The 22,585-nt window shown below is 46.0% G+C and overlaps 1 protein-coding gene across 2 annotated transcripts in view; it reads left to right on the top strand.

Moving 5' to 3' along the window:
• Positions 1-22,585, top strand: part of LOC146812049 (rho GTPase-activating protein 39-like) — a 485,991-nt gene that overhangs the window by 327,644 nt on the left and 135,762 nt on the right. For both annotated transcript variants that reach the window (XM_085619026.1, XM_085619025.1), the window contains exon 4: positions 21,263-21,815. In XM_085619026.1, coding sequence (XP_085475152.1) covers positions 21,263-21,815 — 553 coding nt within the window. The remainder of the gene's footprint in view (positions 1-21,262; positions 21,816-22,585) is intronic.

Below are 22,585 nucleotides of genomic sequence, written 5' to 3'. Positions count from 1 at the left end.
CATCTATTGGTCAACAATTACCATGCAAAAGTAACAGTGTACAGGGTCAACACCAGTGGACGTGCGAGAGGGTTCCTTCAAGAGTGAAATTGCAGAAGCATTTGTACAGGCATGAGCAGTAAGGCGATAGGCACGCATTAAAGTGATAAAATATTTGTGCAAGAGCGAGCATGGACGAGGTTCTTTGCTAATGTGAGCTAGACCAGTCCCCACAGAGTGCACGGGGAGGTCACTGGAACGAGTCAGCGTGTGCAAGGGCCAGTGCGTCGGTGTGAGTGGGCAGTGTATGTTTTACTGAAGCGTGTATGGCCTAAACAGAGGTTTCTACCACCAAATATCGACTCAAAAAGGCGTGTGTTGTAGTTCAGGGGTTGGCGTGACTCGTGCAAGAAAGATCTACACACTCGAAGGAGCAAGAAAATGTAAACAAGGTTGCATGCAATAAAACAAGTGCACTGCAAGTATGTGGGGAATTCTGAATAACACATGCAAGAAACCCTATTCACAGATACGTGCAAAACATGTTACACAGAAAATCTATACACAGCAAGCATGCAAGAAATGTGCACATATCAATTTGCAAAATATTCAATCGAAAGGATGCTACAGGATTCATGCAATAAAACCAACCCTCAAATGACGCGGTTTTGAGACAGACTCCGTTTGCTAGGGTGTGCTAAGCCTGTATATAATATATAAACATTTGTGAGACTGAATGCACAGATAATTGCTTGTCATGCAGACATTTTTACGGCGTGTTTTTCACGCTACGGGTGGCTAGGTGCACGCGAGGAAATAAGGTGTGCACTTAAGTGCTGCCTCGTTGTGCATTAAGCATTCGTGCTAGTTTCTGTGTGGTATGCACACAATGTGCCCGTCGAATATGAGTTCACCTGCGTGACTGGTGTGCGCAAGTGAGCGGTTCTGTGGTGCTTTCACATACAAGCATTTGCAATGCAATAGGTCTCGCATTTGCTCGAGTTTGAGCTATTGACATTGCAAATAACAATGCTTTTTATTTTTGTTTTCGTTTTTAAAACATAAATAAAAGGCATTGTCATTTACAATGCCAATAGCTTAAACTTGCGTAAATACGAGACCTATTGCATTGCAAATGCTTGTCTGACTATCAGATGTACCCCTTCGCTCTTTGTATGCGGTTTCTTCCTCCATCAGACAAGAATAGAGGCTTTGAGAGAGAAAATGATAGTGAATGCAGACTGCAGTGCACTTAACAAGGCAAAGTTGTACATAAAAACAGCATGGACTGCCGTGGCAGACCAAGAGTTTCTGGAATGGCGTCTGATAGCGTGTTGGTATCTGCACCTCAATCTTTTGGTGAAATCATGAAATATATTTACCCCATTGGCCATATGGGCAATTATTAGTCAATTTGAAGCGCTGTAAGGGAGTAAACATCAGAAATACATTTCCAATATGTGAAGCCGATGTGACTCCACAATAAGGACCAAAACACAATTATTTAATCCATCCAGTATACAAGCAGAGAAAAAATTATTTCACGAGATACAGAAATATAGTTTGAAGGGTAAAATTTGCACGCAAGTTAAACCGTAATAAAATGATACAGAATGGTAAGGCCCACAATGCTTCAGCATTCCATCCATCATGTGTTCCTTTTGTCACCCTAAGTGGGAAGGGTATATCCATACGAGGGACCCGTGCTCACTGCTCCACTGGATTCAAGCTAGCCTCGTTGATGAGGGGTGATGCCCCGAAACCGGTCCCAGGATGCTTGTTTCCGGTCCAGGGAGGACCTGGCTTGGCAGGACTGTTCCCATGAGGAACAGGGTCAAGACTAATTTGCATATGGCTGGGTCCAATGGGTCAATTGTAGTGCGTGGCACTGTGGGGCGCTACAGTATATCAGACACTGTACCAAGGGTTAGGGTACTGAATGGCTGCTGCACTGACTGACTGGTGAGAGAGAAGGGCTCTGCGGTTTTGGGGGCACACCTTTAACCAGAAATGGGGTCCTCCAGCAGTCAGGATGGGCTTTCACAATTGTATGTGGGGGGAAGGGATGCTTTTGCAGAATGGGGCACTTGAGCTGTCCAGGATTAGAGTAGAGATGTGCAGAGAAAAGTGTGCTCTGAGGAAGGTTTCTTGTGCTGTGTGAAAGTGGCTTTCGCTGTGAAAAATTAACGCACTCATACACACATGCACACAGTAAACATTCAATTGAAATATTCAACACATAAGTGTTACAGGATCTCTAATGTATGCTTCGGGGGAATTTTTGAAAACTCAGGCATTTCTTCTGTGATGCATGTATGAATATCGCACAAGTGATGAATGCACTGTAATAGCTTGTAAAACGTGGGTAGGTGCTCTAGTCAGTGCGCGGTTTCTTGCTCGGAGCAGTTTGAGCTGTAGTTTGCAGGACTGTACTTTGAAGTTTGACAGTCCTATATATATCTGAAGTGATTGGGGGCTTGTGCAAAGCCACAGCTCGGGTTTCCCGTCATTCTTAGGCGAAACACTGGGGGACTTGACTAGCAGAGTCCTGTGTTTACATTAAATCCTACATATTTAAATATCTCGTGCGCTCAAGCTGCCCCTTGCGGATTTTAGGAACACATGCAAGTTCTCTCCTGGTTTCATTTTCCCCATCCATAAAACCTGCAACCAGATGCAAGCGGGTGCATCCCTCTCTCTGATGTTAAACGCCTGCTTGGTTCTCCCTGTGTACCTCTGCAGAAAGAGCTGTAAACCTCTGTCGTGTGCCAGGCTGTGGCGTGTGGGTGAATACTACTTCCGAGTTTAGCATCTAGATCAACAAATTGGATAGTGTTTTTATCCAGCATTGTTTGGTGAAATGCAATATATTTCGTGTGTACCTTTTCACAAATATTAATAGGAACTGTAAATTGTTTTATTGCTATATGCCATCTTCCTTTCTGTTGATTCTGTCATTGGAATATAACATTACGTGCTTTGTTTTTGTCACAGGTCTGGTTCTTGTAGCTTTTTTCGGTCGTGTAAGCAAGATCGCTTATAACGAGGGCAGATATCGGTTTTAAAAATCTAACCATTTAGCTGGTTTGGCTGTTTCCGGTCACGGTGGTGGTGTTTGAGAAGCAGACATCAGTGTAAATATATAGAAAAGCGATCGCCATTCTTCAGTCGCTTTGTTTTTTGTTTAAAAAATGTTCACTATATTCCTTAAAATCGGCATTTAAAATACGGCCCTTTAATTAAAACTTCTGTTTGTTGCCCCTCACTCATGCACCCACTCATTCACCCAGTTAGACACTTTCACCCACTGAGACACTCATGCACCCACTTACTAACATTCATGCACCCACTCACACATCCAGTGAGCCATTTATGCAGGCACTCCCAGACCCACTCAGACACTCACACACCCATTGAGACACCACACTCACACCCACCCACTGAGACACTCATGCACTCACACACTCACTCTCAAAGGTTACAGTTAGCAAATAATTTTTTTTTAAAACCTTGGAAATGCACTGAAAAAGGTTACAGGAACGTTCTAGTTAGGCTCAGATTTAACTAGTACAAAACCATTGAAATTCAGCTGTTCTAGTTACCTGAGCTAGCTATAACTGACAGCTCCGCAATGCACTTCCTATGACCTCACACATTACATCACTCATGAGATGGTCAGTGACATCACTGATAAAATCTCTGACATCTCAATTGACATCACCGAGGACATCAACCACACACCCGCACATCCACTTACAGATCCATACAACTACTCACACACTCACTTACAGACCCATACAACCACTCACACAACCACGCACACACCCGCACAACGACTCACACGCCCATAAAACCACTCACACACCAATACAACCACACACACATCTCACACATCCACATGGCTACTCGGACACCTACTCGCACACACACAACCTCTCACTCATCAACAAGGCTCGTAAACATCATAAAAATGTTACTACACCTGCAAGTCTAGTAATTTGAATAATATACTCGACCTAACTGTAATATAATTGACCTATGAACTGTTCTCATATTGTGTAATCCTAGGAAAATATTTTGTCTCATGGAGCTGCCTTTGTTTTGATCCGAAAATAATCATTTTTTCTCCACAGAATTACAAAAATTTGTCTTAATAACTAATGAAATATATTTGAAATGTTTGAACAGTTAACTTATTAGCAATTTAAGTGTTGTGTTAGAAAAGAAAAGCCTGAAATCTTACAACCTCTAATTTCACATTTTTTGCACAGCGTGATTGTCACACAGTTCACTTTAAAAAATCCTCTAACTTCAGTCACAGAAAAGTAAACGTAGGAAAACACACTATAATAATAAATACAATTTGTTAAGTGTGCACATATCACCCTCCTAAGGGTTTCAAGGTGCTGGGGGCTGTTGGGGAGATTAAGTGAGCTGTTGTGCAGAGTCAGATGATGCAGGGTTGAGCTGCCGCCAGCGCTGGGGCTCGAACCGTGAGCCTCGTGCTCTGGAGTCATCCGCCTTGGCGTTGTGCCACACCTCTCCCTCCCCTAACTGACTTTTGACCTCTGCCTCTGAAAGCCAGGCAAATGTGACAAGATAACAAGACTGAAAGGCATCTTTACTGCTCATTCACTCTTTGTGAGCAAGCAGACCCATACAACCTCTCACAAAACCACTCACACACCCATATACCCACCCATAAAGCCCCTCTCACACCCACCAACACACCCATACAACCACTCATACACCCACTCGCACACCCATACAGCCACTCGTACACCTACTCACACACCCATGCAACCATTCAGACCCAGAAAACCATTCACAAACCCAAATACCTCCCTATGCAGCCACCCACATACCCACTGTTAGACCTGGCACCTTGGCGTGGGTCTCCCTTCCATTTTTTGCTGTTGCCTTGTGTTTTTGATGGTGTTAGATGCTTTGGGCACTGTGCCACTGCTGTCCAGTGCCACAGTGCAAGTGCTCCCTATTGTAAATTGATGAGTGGATTAGTGATTCCATGATTGGCTTGTTTGGTTTACCTGTCAGACCCTAGTATAGTGCACCAGGAGTGCCCAGGGCTGGTAATCCAAATGCTGCTGGTGGGCTTGCAGCACTGGTTGTGCCACCCACAGAAGCAGCCTGTAAAAGTGTGTCTAAGGCCTGCCATTGCAGAGCTTGTGTGCAGTCTGGTACTGTCATGCTGACTGGGCAAGTGCACCCATTTGCCAGTCCCTAAACCTTCCCTTTTCTTCATATCAGACACCCCTATGGTAGGCCCAAGGGCAGGGTGCATTGTAAGTATAAGGTAGGACAAGCCCTGGTGTGTGTGGCATGTCCTAATAGTGAATTACACCCACTTAAGTTTTTCTCTATTGCAAGGCTACCTGTTCCCCATAGGCCAGAATGGGCAGTTTGATTGTTACATCTTATAATCCTAACTGACTCAGGGAACATGGTAGAAATTCGAGTTTAGTGTGCCTGAACTCAGAATGATAAAATACATCTTTTAGTGAAGTTGGTTTTAACATTCTGTGTTTGAAAATACCACTTTTAGAAAGTAGGTATTTTCTTGTCTAACCATCCAAACCTGCCTCTACTAGGCTGTGTATTCCTTGTCTGGAGTTTGAGTGACAGGGGGCTGGGGGATTCCAAGAGACGGGGTGAGTCAGCACAAGGCTGAATAGAGAGATCTGCATCTAGATGGGTAGGAGGAGTTGCACCTGGGACCTGAATAGGGCTGTGCCTTTCCTCCACAAGGCTGGCTCCACCTCCTGTGGTGCGTCTGATGTCTCTGCCCTGCACTCTGAAAGGAAACAAGGAATCTTGTCAACAAAGTGCTCCAGGATGACCAGAACTGGTTTGGACTAGGCAAAGGCCTCTCTGCCTTCAGAGAAGAAAGAGAAACTGGGTATAAATATTGGGACCCAAGCCCAAGAACTTTAGATCACTTTGAGAAACAAAAAGAAACCTTTGCTGAGGAGAGGAACCAGAGATACTGATGAGAGACAATCCCTAAGCTTGAGGGATTGGCTTGCAGTGGTTGCCTGACTGCCAAAGAGAGGCGAAAAGGAACTTTGTGTACTTTATTCAACTTGTGAAGGATCTCCAAGGGCTTGAGAAAAGAGCTTGCCTCCTGCTGAAGTCTCAGGGACAACAGACTTTAACCACCAGCTCCCCAGAGTTCTTTGGAAGTGCCTGCAGCTGTATTGAGGAACTGCGTGTCGCAAGGAGCTGGAAGCGTGACTCACGAAGAAGAAGTGTGTCGCCGCCACTGCCGTCGCATCACTGAACAAGGGCGTTGCAGCTGTAGCTGTCGCATCGCATTGCATCGTAAAGAAACGTCTCGCAACATCGAAGAAGAGTGTCGTCGCCGCAGCCGCTGTCGTCGCATCACTGAACAAGGGTGTCGCCGCTGCAGCTGTCGCATCGAGCCGAAGTGTCTCGTATCACCAGAGAAGCATGCCGCAGCCGCTGTTGTCGCATCACTGAACAAGGGTGTCGCTGCTGCAGCTGTTGTATCAAGCCGAAGCGTCTCGCATCATCGTGGAAGAGTGTCGCCACCAAAGCCACTGTCGTCGCATCACTGAACGAGGGTGTCGCCGCTGCAGCTATCGCATCGAGTCGAGATCATCGGACAAGCATGTCGCAGGGCCTGTCGTGGCTCAGAAGAATCGTCGAGTCGCCGCACGGCCGTCAGGCGTGCACGCATCGTGTCGCTACAAGAAGACGACACCATCTTTGTTTCATTGCACCGGATCTTCATCGCACCACGGGGTTGCGGGCCGCATTGCCACGGAAGCGCAGTAAGAAACCGACGCATCACCGTTCCTGTATGTCAGGAACCGACGCATCACCTTCCCTGCAACACTTTTGTTGTATAGCATTACACATCTAAAGGTACATTGACTCAGTGTCGCATTTTAACATCTAAAGAGAACTAAGCTAATTCCACCATTTTCAGTACAGTATTGCGGATTTTTGTCGTTTATGGTTGTGTTAAATCTATATAAAGAATACTTATTTTTGATATAAAACTTGTGTGGTGTCCATCTGTAGTGTTGTCACTTGGTTACTGTATGTGTTCACAAATGCTTTACACACTGCCTATGAGATAAGCCTGTCTGTTCGTGCCAAGCTACCAAGGGGGTGAGCAGGGGTTATTTTAGGAGTGTACCCCCTTACCCTGATTAGACGCAAGGGTCCCTATTTGTCAAAGGTACCTACCTCTGCCAACTTGAGACCCCCAAATCTAACACCCACTGAAAGACCTATACAGCCACTCACACACCCACTGACAAATCAGTACAGCCACTCACACACCCACTCAAACACCCATACAGCCACTCAGAAACCCACTCACACAGTGACAGTCACACAGCCACTCAGATGACATATGTTAGAAATAGGATCACTCAGTAGTGCAGAAAGACTAGTAATTTAACTTATGCATTAGCTCAGTATCTATCTTTAAGATTCCCAAACGTTCACAAAACACACTAACCTGACGATGTCATCCATGATTTCATCAGTGATGTTATCCGTGATGTCACTGACCATGCCGTGAGTGATGTAATATGTGAGGTCATAAGCAGGGCATTGTGGGAGCGTAAGTTATAGTTAGTTTAGGTAACTATAACTGTTGAATTTCACTGTTTTTGTATGAGTGAAATCTGAGCCTAACTATAAAGTCCCTGTAACCTTTGTTTTTTTCATTGAGTGTATAGATATATGTTGTGACTAGGATTCTCATTATGCATCTATTCCCTTGGTTGATTGTTCCCTGCTACTCAGCCAGTATGGATGGGATGTGGAATGCTCAAGTGCTTGGTGAAGTAATGGAATGCTCGAGTGCCTGGTGTGGTTGGGAGAGTATCAGTTAAACTGTGTGGGCCGAGCAGCGAGGAGGCTGTTCCTGGTGGGGCTAAACTTCCTATCTACAATTTACCCCCTGAATATCCTGTAACTAAGACTTATTAAACCTTACTCATGTAACCTACTATATGACTACATGTGGACCTTGTTTGTTTTATATCAATGTGGACCTTGTTTGTTTAACATCAATGGCGACGAGGAAGGGATACGAACCCATGCGTGCAAAGCACAATGGATTAGCACACTTGAGGTACAGACGTGAGCGGGGAACAGGAAAGAAGGGAAAATTGACGGTCTTGTACAATACATAGGTGCTGCTACTGGGATTGGTTGTACAAAGGGGTGAATATTTGTTGGAGTGAGAGATCGCCCACTGAGGGGAACTTGGAAAAATGTTGTGATCCTTATTACTTTTTATCACACGTTTGCTAGTAATGCTCTAGCACATATGTTTCAAATGATCTTGTTATTCTGCTGCCTATATTTATTTGATGCCATACTCCGCTTACTCTTATGTTGATTCGTGTATGTTCGATTGCTTGTGTTTCATGCCTTTGCAGTGGTTTAATAATTAGCTGAATTTATTACATATGTTGCATGTCGTATTACATGCCGAGTTCCTGCCTACTTGTATTATGCCATGCCTTTATGGGTATCTTGAGTTTTGACAAAGCAAACACAAGGAGATGATGGACGGAGTGCTGAAACTTTTCAAACACTTACCCCCAGTCACAGATCTGGGTTGAATCCATCATCATTCTTTAGCTCACTTCGCCACCCCAGTTCAGACACAGCTATATGCAAATCAGTCTTGACCCTGTGCCTCATGGGAAAAGTCCAGCCCGAACTTACAAGCCATGTCTTCACTGGACCGGAACCAAGCATCCTGGGACCGGTTTCTGGGTAACACCCTTCATCAGCCAGGCTAGCTTGAATCCAGTGGCAAAGTGAGCAAGGGACCCACATCTGGGCATACCCTGCCAACTTAGGGCAAACAAAGCAAACACAAGGAGATGATAGACGGAGTGCTGAAACTTTTCAAACACTCACCCCCAGTCACAGATCTGGGTTGAATTCATCATCATTCTGTAGCTCACTCTGCCACCCCAGTTCAGACACAGCTATATGCAAATCAGTCTGGACCCTGTGCCTCATGGGAACAGTGCAGCCCAAACTGCAAAGCCATGTCTTCACTGGACCGGAAACCAGCATCCTGCAACCGGTTTCTGGGTAGCACCCTTCATCAGCCAGGCTAGCTTGAATCCAGTGGCAAAGTGAGCAAGGGACCCACATCTGGGCATACCCTGCCAACTTAGGGCAAGCAAAGAAAACACAAAGAGATGATGGACGGATATTTATCTTGAGTTTTGGCCTGTGTCTTCTAATGATGTGGCATGTGTTTTTCTGAATGACTATAGAATCATGTACTCTGCCAAGGGGTTGTTTGTCTTTCTAAGCTCTGCCTCTCTCATATGCTTAATAATTGTGTGTGCGTATTGGTTGAAGGGTCCTGTACCCTAGTGTGGTGGTGAAGGAACGTGTACCCTAGTACTTTGTTGTAGGGTTGTGTACCCTAGTACTGCGTTGTAGGGTCGTGTACCCTAGTACTATGTTGAAGGGTCTTGTACACTAGTACCCTCTTGTAGGGTCGTGTACCCTAGTACCCTGTTGTAGGGTCGTGTACCATAGTACCCTGTTGTAGGGTCATGTACCCTCTTGCTGCTTTGTAGGGTTGTATACCCTAGTGCTGTGTTGAAGGGTCGTGTACCCTAGTGCTGTGTTGTGGGGTTGTGTACCCTAGTACTGCATTGAAGGGACATGTGCCCTGGGTGCTGTGTACGTGGTACCCTCTGTTGTGTGCAGAAGTGGGTGAGTGAGGATAATGCATAGTAATACATCGATGTAATTGTAACCGTGTAGGACTGCCTCTTTATTCTTCTAGTCTTGCATCCTACTACGTTGTTGTAATTGTAATGTATCCACTGTCATAGGACTTGAATGTTTTTTCCTTTAGTTGTAATTATATTATTAATGGTTTTCTCTAAGGGAAGGAGATGTGTTGTGACTTGAATTCTCATTATGCATCCTTACTTTTTCCCTGCTGCTCAGCCAATATGGATGTGATGTTGTGGAATGGTGGGGTGCTTGGTGAGGGTATGGAATGTTGGAGTGCCTGGTGTGGTGGAGAGAGTGTCAGTTGGAGTGTGTGGGATGAGCAGCAAGGAGGCAGCTGCTGGTGGGGCTAAACTTACTATCTACAATTTACCATCTGAACATCCTGAAATAAGACTTAATAAACGGTACTCATGTAATCTACTCTACGACTACATGTGGACTTCGTTTGTTTTACAAAAATATACTCATTCATATTCTCCGACTCCTGAACTAGCTCACTTAAGTTAGTTTTTTAACATAAACTCCCATCTCGTCTGTATTCACTTAAACTTAACTCCGACCGTTGGTCTATACTCTTAACAATATCAAACATATTTTAACTTGCATACTTCTATATTACGCATAGTACTATGAATGTGACTACATCTATAATAATACATACATGAAATGCAAATGTTCTATGACGTACAGATCTGACACCATCATCCAATACATTCTCTCTGTCACGAGTACGCATTAAAACTTTAGTTTGAACAAAATGATAACCCCACAGGATCCTAACATGAAAACAATCAAACAAGTCCTCGATCTCATATGTGCTCACAGAATATCAATACCTTTTAACTCCTCAACAATCATTGTGAATTACACAAATACGCATTACCCAAGCCAATACACTAGCCTATCATACAGTACCATAAAAGATGTATGTTCAATTGTACTGTAAGGTCGCACAGTCACAAAATCAGACCGGTCATAGCCTCAATATCCTGTGCTTTTGGCTAATTGAAATATGTTATAGCATAGATAAACAATTGCACAATCTGTCTTCAGATCACCATCACATAAGCTACTTAGACCATCACCCATACTGTTACACATCATCAATGTACTCATAATGTCTCTCATTCACATTTCATTTACATTTTCTCCAAGTCTTGGAAGAAAAGGGTAAAGGAGTATGGAGGGTATGGGAGTTAAGGTTATTGTACTACCTTAACTTATTTCATGGCTTTTAAGGTTTTTGCTTCGGAGACAGTATTAACACCTTTAACTTCAGTAATTTTCATGAAATTTCATTGGTTGTGTCTGGCTTCATACTGATCCCTGTTTGTAGTTCCAAAACAGATGCTGGGGGTACTTTCTTCCCTTTTAAGTCACCTTTTTATACAATTGTGTGGATCAAACGTTACTGAGGAAAACCCCACAAACACCAAGATTTTGAGGTGTGTTAGAAAACAGGTTATTTATGAAAGTTCTGAAAAGCAAGCATTTGTAATGTATTGACGGATGTGATAACGTTAAATGTAGAGATAAGTGCACTCAAGTGTTACAGTGTATGAGCTTTCTCAGATAACTGGTTTCCTGGCACACCTCAGAAATGGAGAAGTTGGTGAGCTTTTCCGCAGTCAAACGATTTTTAAATATAAAATGACACACATCAGAATCCTTTCTCATTTGCTTTAGTTATATGGTATGCCTCTGTCATTCCTTATAGTTTACATTAAAATCTTTTTTTATGTTAAAGCCTTCCAAGCAGCGCAGCTGTCTGGTTGTGAAAATATATCTTGTGGGTATTTTGAAAGCTTCCCTGGGAATGTATTCTACCTATTGCTTACCATTGGTTTTGCAGTTTGTAACTCACATTTTCTGGGTTTCTATTTGCTGGTCTTATTGTTTTAGCCTGTCCAGCATGACTTACTCGCTCCCATGGAGCAAACCTTGTTCACCATCGCTCCTTGTATTCTTCCATCTTCCATGAGTCCACGCGTTCTGTAAACAGGCCATTAAATCTTGTTCTTATCTTTTCACATTTGCTGTGCGTTCAAAGACTGAGGTCAAATGTCAGTCTCTGTCTTCTGAGGGAGCTTGATGTTTACTTTTCTTTTTCTTACATCAAAGGGAGTGGAGTTATGTGACAATCTTACTGGGTACTGTGAAAGAAAAGTTTTTGTTTAGCACACCACAAAACTTAAATGTCTGTAAATGAACTGTGCATTACGATTATGGATTAGGATTACGAAAGCACAAATAAAGCACATTTTTTGCAATTCGGAAGGATGGTGGAAATAAATATTTGAATTCGATCAGACCAAACCAGTACACTAGGTGATGCCATTTCCACACATTATCATTTGTGCGCTGTATAGTTTTATCAGTAAAATTGTATGTGCAAATGTAATTGTCATTTCAATTGAAAATGTGTTGTCTGTAATGGCAGTGTGCTACGCACAACGCATACTCCTGTCAAGAATTCCTGTCATGCGAGGGGAAGAAAACGGTAACCAGTGAAAACGGACTACATCTCCCAGGATGCTTAGCGGTTGAGAGGTTATGTAAACAGGAGAGCTGTTACATAACTCAAGGAAAACACGCCCTTATGTAAACAGGAGAGCTGTTACATAACTCAAGGAAAACAAGCCCTTATGTAAGCAGGAGAGCTGTTACATAACTCAAGGAAAACATGCCCTATAAAGGGAGGAACCGGGAGGTACAACGCTGTCGGATATTGTGTTTACACCGACGTACCTGCTTCGTGAAGAGCAGTGTTCCGGAGTGGTGCTCCAGTAAGGCAAGAACGGAGGTAGGTCGAGTCGTTACTCCCTGGGCCGTGTCTTGCCCCATCGTCACCTGTGAAGGACCCGGAAGCTCTACCGGTCAACCATTGAGCTTCGCTTTTTGACTCGGCTGAGTCAGAGCGCAGTGGCGCTTTTGCTGGTTGGAGTCGTAACTCCCAGCCGTACCAGAGATACAGGGACTGCCAGCTGTAACGCACACCAGGAGGTGTTTGCCGCGTTACAGACTCGGAAGTCCACAGGATCGATCGAGCGGCTGCTCTCGGTTCAGTCTTCTTGCTTTTTGATTGGGGTATCGGTGACGCATCACCAGGAGGTGACTCCGCGTCCCGGTGCAGTCTGAGGAAGAGGTTGAGCGGCTGCTCCCTTCAGGTAGAGACCCCGGCTGGGTGTTTCCCTGACTCCTCGATTCTCCCCAACACTCTTCGTGCCCCTCACAGCCTACCGATTGGCATTGTCGGCCATTTCATTTCTGCCCTCTGTTGGCATACGCCGGGATCGGCGTATATGCAGAGGACGGTTAGGACCATCCGTGCGGTGGGCTGGTAACGTACTTAGCCTGGAGGATTCCAGTGACTATAACTTTTGTTTATTCTTTGTATTATTTTTGCCTTCATTAAAATAACTAACCCTTCACAAGTGGTTGCGTCCTCATTATCGTGTCTGTTAAACGATCCTGAGACGTTCAGGGCGTTACAAAATATCCGACCGTAATACACTAACTGTCTCCCGGTCGATAACAGACATGGCAACACTTGATGATGTGCTGGCTGCTTTAGCGACCGTGCAAGTTGAATTGGCTGCCTCTAGGCAAGAAACAGCCGATGTAAAAGCCAGACTGGATGCTATCCACTTGGACCCGCTCACGCCCAGCACCTCCCTCACGGACCAAACCCCTGCTGTAGTAGTGGAAATGCCGGTAGCCATCCCCTTGGCAACACCAGAGAGGTACAGTGGGGATCCTAACACAGTGCAGGTATTCCTCACACAAGTGGCGCTACATTTATCGTGCAAACCAAAGGCGTTCCCCACGAGTCAGGCTCGTGTGGCTTTCCTTATTTCCTATTTGGCTGGAAACGCGGCACAATGGGCCGTACCTCTGGTGAGCAGGGACGACCCCATCTTATGTGATTGGGGTGCTTTTCGTGAGGAATTCCTGAAGGTATTCGACAGAAGGGCTGACTCGTACACGGCGGACCGTGAAATGCTTGAGTTGAGACAGGGATCCAACGACCTGGTGCAGTATCTCAACGCGTTCCGACGGCTAGTTGCGGAAACCAAGTGGCCTGTTGCTAAACAGACGGCGCTCTTCCATCACGGGCTGTGCGATGAGCTCAAAGACGCCGTGGCTCATATTGACCCTCAACCCAAGACATGTGAGGGCCTTATCAACCTGGTATTACGGCTGGAACATAGGCTAAGTGAAAGAAAAGGGGATCATGGGAGAAAAGGAAAATCCCTTCCATCCTATGTGACGGTGGGAAGTCCTGAAACTTCCACCGCATCCAAGGGAGAACCCATGGACATCGGCGCAATACGAGCGAGCCTCACAGCCACGGAGAAAGAGTCACGCCGTAAACAAGGATTGTGCCTATATTGTGGCAAAAAAGGCCACTACGTACGTGAATGCCCTGCCAAACCGAAGACGTCACGTTATCGGGCCAACCGGTCGGTAACAGCCGTGGTGGACATACCGGCGGAAAACTAGAGGACTCCCAGACCAAAGAAGGGGCATCTCGGAGTCACTCATCCATCCCTTCACTTTCCAACTCGGTCACTAAGGGACACCGACACCTGTTTCTCACGGTGCACGTGGGAGTGCATGACCAGTGGATACCCGTTGTGGCCATGGTGGATTCAGGGGCCACTGGCATGTTTATGGACCACAACGAGGCATGCAGGCTAGGGCTAGTGCTTCTTCCCAAAGCTGTACCCGAAGACGTCTATGCTGTAGACGGAAGGCGATTGGTGACGGGGCCCATCGGGCAGCACACGGGGGTCCTTCCGATGAGATATGGGAGGAACCATTTGGAACAAATCGATTTTAACATCATCCGAGCGCCCCAATATGGCGTCATATTGGGATTGCCGTGGCTACAGAAACACAACCCCTCTGTGGAATGGCCAACACATCGCGTCGAAATGACGTCACCGTATTGCATCCTGCATTGTGGAAAAAGAACGGAATCCCTTGACGCAGATGAGAGCGGGAGTCAGACGGTGGCTACAGCGGCAGAAAAAGATGTGACTCTCCCCCAGGCTTATCACAGTTTTGAGGATGTATTTGATGAGGTGAAGGCGGTAGTGCTACCACCACATAGACAGTTTGACTGCCAGATCGACCTGGTGCCAGGGGCCAGCGTTCCCAGCGGCAGGCTGTATGCCCTGACGGAGCCTGAAAATGTGCATCTCCGGGGGTACCTGAATAAACTCCTCAAGCTAGGATTCATCCGCCCGTCCAAGTCTCCGGCCGCCTCGCCACTCTTCTTCATCCCGAAAGCTAATGGGGAGCTGAGAGCCTGTGTGGACTTTAGGGCATTGAATGCGATAACCATAAAGAATCGGTACCCCTTGCCTCTCATCAGTGTACTTCTGGAACAGGTCAAGAAAGCTCGTATCTACACCAAGTTGGATTTGAAAGGGGCATACCATCTGGTGCGCATGAGGGACGGAGACGAGTGGAAGACCGCCTTTAAGACCAGGTTCGGCCTTTTTGAGTACCTCGTCATGCCGTTCGGTCTGTGCAACGCCCCGGCAGCCTTTCAGTACTTTTTGAATGAGGTATTCAGAGAGGAGTTGGATATCTACGTGGTCGTATATATCGACGACATCCTCATCTACTCGTCCAGTGTGGAGGAGCACGTACACCACGTCAAAGCTGTGCTCCAAAAGCTGAGGGAAAACAAGCTGTTTTGTAAACTCAGCAAGTGTGACTTCCACGTCACGTCCGTGGAATTCCTCGGAGTGATGCTGAGTCCAGAGGGACAGGAGATGGCAGAACGAAAGATCAAGGCGGTGAAAGAATGGCCGGTGCCCCAAAGCGTGAAGGACATCCAAAGTTTCATTGGCTTCGCCAACTTTTACAGGCGGTTTATAGATGGATTTTCAGGATTGGTGGCCCCAATCACACAGCTACTGAGGAAGTCCAAGGAGTTTGTCTGGTCCCCTGAAGCGAACACAGCCTTTGAGGCCCTGAAAAGCGCCTTTGGTAAGGCGCCGGTGTTGGCTCACCCCGATCCGGATCTCCCCTACGTGGTGGAAGCGGACGCTTCGGATGTGGCGCTGGGGGCTATCTTGTCCCAACGCAACCACGACACAGGGGTGCTTCATCCCGTTGCGTACATGTCCCGCAAACTCAACGACGCCGAACGCAACTACCATATTGCGGAGAAGGAGCTTCTCGCAATCAAGGACGCCTTCACCGAATGGAGGCATTGGTTGATGGGGGCAAGACATGTGGTATCGGTGTACACGGACCATCGGAATCTACAGTTCATGACGGCCACAAGACACCTTTCTCCCAGGCAGCTGCGGTGGATGATCTTCTTTGCGGGGTTCAACTTCCGCATCACATATCGACCGGGGACGGAAAACCGGAAGGCGGACGCCCTGTCCCGTCAATCTGCAGTTAAGGAACCATTGCCTGCGACCGAGCGTTCCATCATTTCCCCGAGGATGGTATTGGGGGTTATCCAACCGGATACTTTCCTGAGGGGAATAAAGAGAGGGATCAGGTCGTTCGCATGGCGGAGGTGGCTCCTCAGTCACAGAGAATGGCAGCTGAAGGACGGGATACCCCTGAAGGGCAGGTGCCTATTGATACCCACGCCTAGGCTAAGGAAACAAGCATTCATCTGGTGCCATGACTCTCCATGCGCAGGTCATTTGGGCTTTGAAAAAACGGTGGCTAGCATGGGACGGCATTTCTGGTGGCCAACCATGAGAGTGGATGTCAGGAGATGGGGACAGGAGTGTCCTACGTGTGCTACCCTGAAGGCCGACCATGGCAGAACCCAAGGGCTCTTACATCCACTTCCGACCCCGGATAGACCATGGGATAGCATATCACTGGACTTCGTGGTGGGCCTACCGGTTGACCAGGGGATGACGGCAATACTGGTGGTGGTGGATTACTTGACGAAAATGGGGCACTTCATCCCCTGCAAGAGAGTCCCTACGGCCGGGGAATTGGCGTCACTACTTCTAAAGAATGTGGTACGACTGCATGGATTACCTGGGGTGATCGTGTCGGACCGGGGGTCGCAGTTTACTGCGCAATTCTGGAAGACTTGGTGCACTGCGCTGCATGTTAAGACCGCCCTGTCCACCAGCTACCACCCTCAAACGGACGGCCAAACCGAGCGCCTGAACCAAACGCTCAAACAGTATCTGCGATGTTTTGTGGACCAGGGCAGGGAAGAATGGGTCGACTTGCTATGGGTTGCAGAGATAGCCTATAACAACGCCACTCACAGCTCCACACAGTCATCTCCGTTCTATAGCAACTATGGCCAACATCCTAGGTTCTTGCCATTTCTACATCCGTTCAGAGAGGACAGGATTCCCGCCACAGCGGACAGGGTGGCACACATAAAAGACACGTTGATGCGCTCAAGGGCTGTCCTAATAGAGGCCAAGAGAAAATACAAGGCTGCGGCAGACAGGAAGAGAAGGCCCGGGCCACTGTACCGCACCGGAGACTACGTCTGGATATCCACAAGAAACATGAGGTTTCGAAAGAACAGTGTGTTCCATCCCAAGTACATGGGCCCCTATCGAATTGCCAAGTGTATGGGTCCCGTGAAGGTGTGCTTGCCCCAGTCATTGCAGATACACCCTGTCTTTCATGTATCATTGCTCAAACCTGCACCCTCCAAGCCGTCTGGGACACCTATGCCGGTATGCGTGGAGTCGGAGGTGGAGTAGGAAGTATCGGGCATACGGGCGTCCAAATGGCGCAGGGGGAAGCTGTGGTACCTGGTTGCGTGGAAAGGCTATGGCCCGGAGGAGCAATCATGGGAACCGGCTGAAGGGGTTCATGCTCCGCGCTTGGTCTCCTTGTTCGGCGTTTTCCTGCCAGCGCTGGACCCGTGGGGAGCCGCTGAGAGGGAGGATGTACTGTCAAGAATTCCTGTCATGCGAGGGGAAGAAAACGGTAACCAGCGAAAACGGACTACATCTCCCAGGATGCTTAGCGGTTGAGAGGTTATGTAAACAGGAGAGCTGTTACATAACTCAAGGAAAACACGCCCTTATGTAAACAGGAGAGCTGTTACATAACTCAAGGAAAACAAGCCCTTATGTAAGCAGGAGAGCTGTTACATAACTCAAGGAAAACACGCCCTATAAAGGGAGGAACCGGGAGGTACAACGCTGTCGGATATTGTGTTTACACCGACGTACCTGCTTCGTGAAGAGCAGTGTTCCGGAGTGGTGCTCCAGTAAGGCAAGAACGGAGGTAGGTCGAGTCGTTACTCCCTGGGCCGTGTCTTGCCCCATCGTCACCTGTGAAGGACCCGGAAGCTCTACCGGTCAACCATTGAGCTTCGCTTTTTGACTCGGCTGAGTCAGAGCGCAGTGGCGCTTTTGCTGGTTGGAGTCGTAACTCCCAGCCAGACCAGAGATACAGGGACTGCCAGCTGTAACGCACACCAGGAGGTGTTTGCCGCGTTACAGACTCGGAAGTCCACAGGATCGATCGAGCGGCTGCTCTCGGTTCAGTCTTCTTGCTTTTTGATTGGGGTATCGGTGACGCATCACCAGGAGGTGACTCCGCGTCCCGGTGCAGTCTGAGGAAGAGGTTGAGCGGCTGCTCCCTTCAGGTAGAGACCCCGGCTGGGTGTTTCCCTGACTCCTCGATTCTCCCCAACACTCTTCGTGCCCCTCACAGCCTACCGATTGGCATTGTCGGCCATTTCATTTCTGCCCTCTGTTGGCATACGCCGGGATCGGCGTATATGCAGAGGACGGTTAGGACCATCCGTGCGGTGGGCTGGTAACGTACTTAGCCTGGAGGATTCCAGTGACTATAACTTTTGTTTATTCTTTGTATTATTTTTGCCTTCATTAAAATAACTAACCCTTCACAAGTGGTTGCGTCCTCATTATCGTGTCTGTTAAACGATCCTGAGACGTTCAGGGCGTTACAACTCCTCACTACGCCAGTCCACTCTACACTACCCCACTCTACAACACTCAACTCCACTTGATGCCCCTTCACTCTAAGCCACTCCGTGCTATGACACTCTGCTCCAGAACACTTCACTCGACCACACTCCATGCTACTCCACTCTTCAACACTCCACTCTGACACTCCACTCTGACACTTCACTCTAGGACACTCAATGGCACCTTACTCCACCCTACGCCATTCTATGACTCTTTACTCCACTCTATGCCACTGCACTCCTCTCTACGCCACTCTGCTCAATCCACTACATGGCACTCCACTCTGCTCCACACTACAACACTTTACTCCACTCTACCCCTCAACACATTATATAAAATACTGAGTATTTTATGCAGCCTACTTTGACCAATGGTGTGGAGTCCTTATGGACTCCTGCCTTTCCCAAGGGTAGCCGGGTATAATTGATGCCTTTTCCCTGCACTGCTTGTGACCTCACATAAATAGGTCACTCATAACATGGTAAATGACATAATTTGTGACATCACTGAGAACACCATAATCATATACAGCATATAGTTACTGAGTACACATGTATGGGTCAATAGCATGGAACTAGCGTACTCCCTGGAGGCACTTGTTCCACTGTGTATTTTGAAAGTTATATGGTGCACCACTTCCAATTCACTCAAGTTTGGCGTGCATGTATTATCCCATGTCAAGCAAGGTAAAGGCTGAGCCAACGCCTGTTCCAGAAAATCTGTGAGAAATGCCAAAGCTTCTGTTGACAATAGATTATCCACCAGTGGATATCTAGGTACGTGCCCATTTTAAGTAGCTGTAGTACAGTGATAGAGACAAATTCTTTGGACGTTTATAAGGTGTGAGTGTTTAGTTCCAGACCTAGCTGAAGATTCTGACATGTAGCAAATTCCTAAATAATGTAGGTCTCCATGCCTTTAATGTAATAAGAACAACTTATGTTCAATGAACATCATCTTGAACTACTAATATTATTAGTGCTGTCATAGTGGCCACATCAGACAAGATTACATTAAATGGCCACCTTATACAAGATTACCAGCAGTGATCACCTTAGTGTATCAGGCAGGGTTGACAGCAGAAATGTTAAAAAGGCTTTGCCACTTTGGAATGTATTTACATAGTACACACAAGCCATAGTGCAATGCTCGTGGCACCAAGGTAATTATAATATTAGTAATAAGTCTCACCAGTACAACAGCATTTATCACTCCAATATTAGATTTAAAGATAATTTGAAAATTCTAATTTTTTATTCTATTTCATGAGTTCTGAAAATTTTCACATTTTCATCTCAAATATACACTTGTCAAATTTGATATAAATATATTAATTCAAGCGAACACAAAGGAGAACTGCTTCAATGTAGCTAGAAAGCTACAGTAGCTCCTGAGCTACTTGTTGGAGAAGACTGAACTGCACAGAATCCTTGTTTCATATTATTGGTATTCCTTATTTGTTTCCTAGTCAGCTAACCCCGCGCCCCTTCCAGAAAACTGTGGTCAACACAAATGGGTAATTGTTTTTTTGTTTTTATTTCCGTAGTGTTTTGGCCAGAAGGTACAGAATAGAAAAAAGTATTACAAAACAATACGAAGACAAAGTATTAGATTAGCAAACTAAACTTAAACTCTTACTCTTAGTTTATCACACAGCCAACATTTTGTTGTGATTAATGTGTACTCTCCAGTCTCTTACGGGCCTCTAGCCTCAGGTGTTGGGGGATGCTGGGAGAAAGCTGTGTAGTAACATTGGTCCTGCAATATATGATTAGAATTTACTTTGTCCTAGTCTTGGTTTTACTGCCTGTGGAAGCCATATAAGACCATGCATAAAGCAGTTAGTATCAGGACGTGAATAGTTTCGGCTTCATTAGGTGAATAGAAGTAATCTGTACGCGTTACAAAACATGTCTGTACATTGCCTTACAAAAATGGTGTCAATTGTCATGGACATTTTGCATGGTAATGGATTTCTTGTGTCCATAGGATGCAAGGTTTTTAGTTTCATTCCAGGACACTTTTTTGGATGCTATGTGCAGTCATGTTGCAAGTTGTTTCAGAAACTGAATGCAATTCGACTGGTACCACTATGAGCCAAGATTTGAAATGCAGCATTGGATGCCAGAGATGTGAGCCCCACCCCCTCCCATCTACACACATGCCTAAATCCACCAATTTAGCTTACTTTAAAAAATCACCCAAAATCTTATCTCTTGACTGCAGTATGTAGGTGAGTAGGAGGTGCTGCTTATCAAAAAGGGAAATCTGCGGCCATGCTGATTGCGCCCGAGAAGGGCATTGTCATTGTATGCAATGCAATATGCTCATAATTTATACTGATAATACAAAAAACTTGCTTTGACAGATATGTTAATTGTAGGAATCGAAACTTGTTGGCAGCCATTTTGTAACTGGTACACATGGATTTTTTTTTTGTTTGCTTTAGACTAAGGATGTTCTGTGTTTGCTACCTCTAGATATCGTTTTTGTGGTTGTGCTACAATGTGTTTTTGATGTCCTGTGTTTTTCTTCTTTCGCAGAGTGGGACGCTGGAAGATGAGTCCAAACAGGAGGGCAGCAGGCGGCCGCGAATCCTGTCTCGGTATCAGTTCCCTTACTCCACCTTGCGGAAGCCTATCTCTGAAACAAGCATGGTGGACTGGGCAGCCAAGAACCTTAACATGCACACACAGGGGCTCTTCCGGCGCCGGATCTCCATTGCCAACATGCTTTCTTGGAATGGTGGCTCCATCAAGAAACCCATGCTGATTACCAGTAACCGGGTCATCAAGAAAGAAGCGTGTGAGATGTTTAAACTGGTGCAGGTGTACATGGGAGACCGACAGGCACGTTCGGATAGGAATCAAGTGGCTCTGGTGACAGTCATCAAGTGCTGGAGTATCCAAGGCCTGCGGGATGAGTTGTATATACAGCTTGTAAGGCAGACCACGGACAACATGTGCTATCGGAGCCTGGCATGGGGCTGGGAACTCATGGCCATCTGCCTGGCCTTCTTCTCCCCTTCGCCAAAATTTCAGTCTTACTTGGAAGGCTACATCTATCGGCATCTGGACGAGGTTAATGACGAGAACAGTAAGTGACCACCCTCTTTTGTACCGTGAAATGCTTACATTACCTCAGTGTCTGTAGTTCGCACATACACCTGACAGTGCCTTTTTGATAGTATTGATGCCCTTCTCTCAACTACAGTAATATATAGCACATTAAACCCTGGACATCTGCATTTATGGTATGTGCCGTGGCATTTTTGCATATGTGTTTGTTTTATTAAACAAAAATATTTAACCGAAATTAGGATGCAAGGGGTTAAAATTGTGCAAGAGACCTTGCGACTGTTAGGATAGTTGTTTCCATGTGTAATTGTAACATGCAATTTGGGAGGCACTAAACATTGCTTTTCTCATGCCCTCTACTGTTGTAATAAATTAGAATTTGACATTTGTACTATGTTGCTAATTGTGTGGTATTAGGGAATTTGCTTATTACAGCCCTATTTTTGCATCTAGAGTTTTTGCTGATATCATGAACCACGAGGCCGAATGCCAGGTGATTTGTAAATGTCACCAGAGTCCCAGGATGGCAGTATAGGAGCATATTACATAAGTTGCCTGTTTTGTATGTTAATATACTTAATGTTTCTCTAAGTGCACTTAGCATGAAAACAGAGCTTTTTCTTTCCAACAAGGATATGTTTATTAAAAACTATGGAGAATACTGAGCTATAATGTTTGATAATACTAAAAAGAAGAACATAATAAAATAGGTAGTTTAGAGTACATGATTTCAGATAAAACAGGCTTTGCCTTAAGCACAAACTGGCTATAGAAATTAAAGCTCAGAGT

The sequence above is a fragment of the Triturus cristatus genome, chromosome 7 (assembly GCF_964204655.1).
Source record: "Triturus cristatus chromosome 7, aTriCri1.1, whole genome shotgun sequence".
NCBI classification, from domain to species: domain Eukaryota; kingdom Metazoa; phylum Chordata; class Amphibia; order Caudata; family Salamandridae; genus Triturus; species Triturus cristatus.
Note: the sequence above shows the minus strand (reverse complement) of the source record. Positions and strands in the feature narration are given on the sequence as shown.